Genomic DNA, 4,266 nt, shown 5'->3' with positions numbered 1-4,266 from the left:
TGAAAGTAGCGGGCGCCTTGTAAACAGTCGACGTCATCATCTATAAGCGCAAGTGGAGAGATATCTTTCTTCGCGACCTGCTCAGAAGCCGATAGTCGACTGAAAACCGTCAACTTTGGTCTTTATTTTTCACGAGCCCGACAGGAGATGCCGAAGGGCTGCTGGAAGCCTCGATTATATCGTTGGCCAACACCTTGTCGACCTCCGTCTGGATCATCAATCACGATGTACATGAGATTCTATGACGGAAGTGCCGCAGCAAACAAAAATGCTCCGACAAGCGCCATACTTAGCTTGGCTTTTATATAAACACCGAGAACGACGCACTATTTTGCCCGCTGAGTTGTTTGCGCAAAGACTGTGCGCCCAAAAATTAACCCAGACGTGCTCTACTGGTCGGGTTCGAATCCGGAGGCGATCTAGAAAAGAACTGAAATTTTAAACTTGTGTCAGAAATTGGTCAGGAGTCGAACTGTCGACCAACAGATACACGGGCGTCTAAGGGACCCGGTTGGCCTTGCCGGTCGTGGTCCTTTTCGCTAGCATATTCGGGCCCGCAAATACCCAAGGCGCCTTTGCCGGTATCATGCTATCACGTTCTCCCCAGGTAGTGTAAATAAGTGGTGATTGCCTTCCTGCTAGAAGTTGCCATAAATGAAAGGACTTCTGAACAGAAAGGCTTGGGCATGTTGGTAATTCATTGCAACACAGTAATCATAGCCCGGGAACAACGCAGGCATTCTGGTTCCGTTCTGTCTCTGTCCTGCGTTGTTTTCGCGCTGTGGTTACTGTGTTGCAGCGAAAGAACGACAGCAAAGGCAGTGAAACGTCATTTCGAGCTCTAGATTGCTCCAAGTTGGCTTGAAGCGTAATGTAAATGTGCTTACGCGGACCATCAGCTTGTTCGAATCGAAGTATACTTGAACGGAATTATTGCGCATTTACGAAAGTACACTTTAAAAACATTGACAACTTCAAAATCCGATTTGCCTAAACTCGATTTCGAGCATGAGGTTGTTGAGAGGCAGCTGATGTGTGCAGCAAATATGCTTAGGCTGAGCGCGAATTTGCCACAAATTAAGTATTCCTTGGACGAATTTATTGCGTATTTACGGAAGTACACTTCAAATAAGTTGACAACACGCAAATGCCACTTCCCGGAACGCGATTTCGAGCACTCGACTGTTCAACGGCAGCTAGAAGTGCGCTGCAGATACATTTAAACGCACTGCCCGTTTGTTAAAATTGAATTACCCTTCGGATGAATTAACTTTATATTTACAAAAGTACACTTTTAATACATTGACAAGATGCAGAAATTGCATACATATACGTTTGCAAGGACGACCCGTTTTTTAGAACGGAAATATACTTTGGATGATTTAATTTCATATTTCCAAAAATTAATACACTCTCAAGATCCTAAAATTCTATACATATTCTTTCACGTATTTAAAAAGTGGTGAATATATTTCGAACACCAAGCATAATATAACAGGAACGTATTTTCTAGATATTTTTAGTGCATTCATGAATACAAAATATGTTTAAAATACAATTTATATAGCACACCGTATATTCCAAACGTATTAATTTATGCTAAGGGCACACACGATAACGCCTCCGGTGTACAGGTCTCGCATCGCCGGTGTCAATGCGGTGCGTCACTGCAGATGTTTGACCCAGAGGAGCAGAGTAAAAAATATCGGTGTAGGACACCAAAAGGTTGTGAGGATCCCGTGCGTCCTCGGGGCGCCGGTTAGAAGCAATTATCGCGGAAATGGATTGCGGAACGTGGGCCGGGATGTCGGGCGCTTGAGACACCGTAGAGGGCGGTCCCGCTTGGTGGAGATGCGGGGTGCATGGGGAAGAGGACGCAGAGAAGGAAAAACTGACCGTATAATGCGTCTTCTAGTCTAAAAAAACACGGCAATGCGTTGAACTTCGGGCAAACCTCGCAAGGTCTACTCCGCCACTCCCAGTCAGAAGTGGCCACTCAGCGGCGTGCACCTGGGAAGGAAGGATCTTCCCGCTCCGACCGGAGTGGAGATGGGCCGTGGGGATGACAGAATCACTACTGCCAAGCTTCGGCAGACCAACCTGGGCATGCATTTACCGTCGGCAGCTCTGGGTAACTGACCCAGCTACCTGCCATAAACAGGCAGTTCCTTTTCAGACTTACGTGTTTCTGGTGCTGTACAAGGGCGTACAGTGGCCCTATGTAGGAACGAGTTCACAACGTAAATGTAGCGCCGAATTAGCGTACTCTTTTCTAGAACCTCATGCAACGTCTTGACCACCTGGACGGCCCTCTGAATTATTGGCGTTTCGCAGTGCAGTGTGGGATACACCTTTCGTTTTCCTTCTTTCACGAGAGCTCCTGTAGGCGGCTATGTATATTGGTGCGATGGCCAGCACTCAGGTCAGAGATTCCAAGGGTTGTTTGGTTGGCCTCAATCCAAGGGACAAGCTTGAGACGGTCAGCGTCGTCGTCTTCGAGCGCAGCGCCACTTCGTCGCTCACGATTCATGCACGAGCGGAGTCCACCACTTATACGGTAGGCAGTTCACAAGTTACAATAGACATATATTGTAGCGAACCACGACGGCCGCGCCTGATACCGCCTAGGCCGATCGCTGCCAGAGCGCCGACGACGACGAAGCGTCGCTAAACGAAGCGTCGACGAAGCGCCGCCGCGCTGCACGAGATCGCTTGGGTTGGACTGGCCGTCTTCTGCGCTGCCCGCCGTTCTGCTCACCGCTTTGTGTCGCCTGCCGTGAACACCACGCCCTGTACCATTTGTGCAGAAACCCCCTTTCACTTGGTGGAGGTGCGGATTTACTGCCTTCTTGGTACTTCACGGCCGTCCGCTTCCGAATTTCAGCATGCCTCAAGATTCCGAACAGCCGCCGATCCTTCTGCCACACACTCCTGCCCCACAGCCGCCGACAGTCGTCTGCGCTGGAGCTTTGCGCCAGCGCGACCCCGCTGTCTTCCGCGGTACCGTAGACAACGACGTCGAGGACTGGCTAGCCTCGTACGAGCGGGTCAGTACCCACAACAAATGGGACGATCCCCTAAAACTGAACAATGTCATTTTCTACCTGACGGATGTTGCCAATCTGTGGTACCGCAACCATGAGCCTGACATCACATCGTGGTCCGCCTTTAAGCGAAATTTCGCTGACGTCTTCGGCCGGCCTGCGGTGCGCAAGCTGCGTGCTGAGCAACGGCTGCGTGCTCGGGCGCAGCTGCCTGGTGAAACTTTCACCAGTCATATAGAGGACGTGGTGGATCTGTGCAAACGTGTGGATGCTTCGATGCCCGAGCGCGCCAAGATCGACCACATTCTGAAGGGCATTGACGATGACGCATTCCAGATGCTTCTCGCCAAAAATCCAGCCACCGTCGTCGACGTCATCGCACAATGCCACAGCTACGACGAACTCCGTAAGCGCCGTCTTCTCACTCACTCTCCACTCTCTCCACCGGAGCCTCTGGGCGCTTTGACATCTGGCTCCGACCAGTCGCTACTGCTGCCCCAGATTCAGCAGTATATTCGCGAAGAAGTTGCTCGACAGCTGTCTCTCGTCCACCCGAGTACTGCCGCTTCTTCTTCTCTTGTGCCTTCGCTGCAGCGCGTCATCCGCGAACAAGTGGCCGAAGCTCTTCCTCCTCCCCCTGCAGTTCCTTCCGTCCCTCCTTTGACGTACGCCAGCGCCGCAGCACATTATAGCCAATCCACCCCTGTCACAGCGCCCTTGGCGTACGCCGCCGTGGCTGCACGGCCTGCAATGTTGCCACCTCGTCAGCCTGTTCTGCGCCCGGCACCGGCCCCACCAGCGGCTCCGCTTCATCCTTCCCCTTAGCCATATTACAACCCTTGGCGCACACCTGACAATCGTCCGATATGCTTTTCATGTGGCTTCCCCAGCCATGTGGCCCGCCACTGTCGTCGCCGAATGGTCGCCCCTAGAGCGGTTGCGCCTCCTGCCTGCTCACCTCAGCAGCTCCGTTCTGTTCCACCTCCGGAGCCCTACGCCACTGACGATCGTCCGTATACGACCCGTCGATCCCCGTCCCCACGTCGCCGTTCACTTTCGCCTATGCGCCGTCGCCCTACATCTGCTGACGAGGGAAACTAAATTCCGCAGTTCCCGAGGCAAGAACTGCGTGCTCTTCAAACAGCTCAAGGCCTCAACTTTCTCCCGCGAACATTCTATTGGTTTCCGTCGATGGTTTTTCTGTGTACGCGCTTGTGGATAC

General features: G+C 52.0%; 1 protein-coding gene across 1 annotated transcript; it reads left to right on the top strand.

The window, feature by feature from the left end:
- The first annotated feature begins 2,885 nt into the window (after positions 1 to 2,885).
- LOC149336916 (uncharacterized) lies at positions 2,886 to 3,869 on the top strand. The gene has a single exon (XM_089554272.1). The coding sequence runs from the start codon at positions 2,886 to 2,888 to the stop codon at positions 3,867 to 3,869; it is 984 nt and encodes a 327-aa protein (XP_089410398.1).
- The last annotated feature ends 397 nt before the right edge of the window (positions 3,870 to 4,266 follow it).

The sequence above is a fragment of the Amblyomma mixtum genome, chromosome 7 (genome assembly GCF_055824585.1).
Source record: "Amblyomma mixtum isolate Tamu chromosome 7, ASM5582458v1, whole genome shotgun sequence".
NCBI lineage: Eukaryota > Metazoa > Arthropoda > Arachnida > Ixodida > Ixodidae > Amblyomma > Amblyomma mixtum.
Note: the sequence above shows the minus strand (reverse complement) of the source record. Positions and strands in the feature narration are given on the sequence as shown.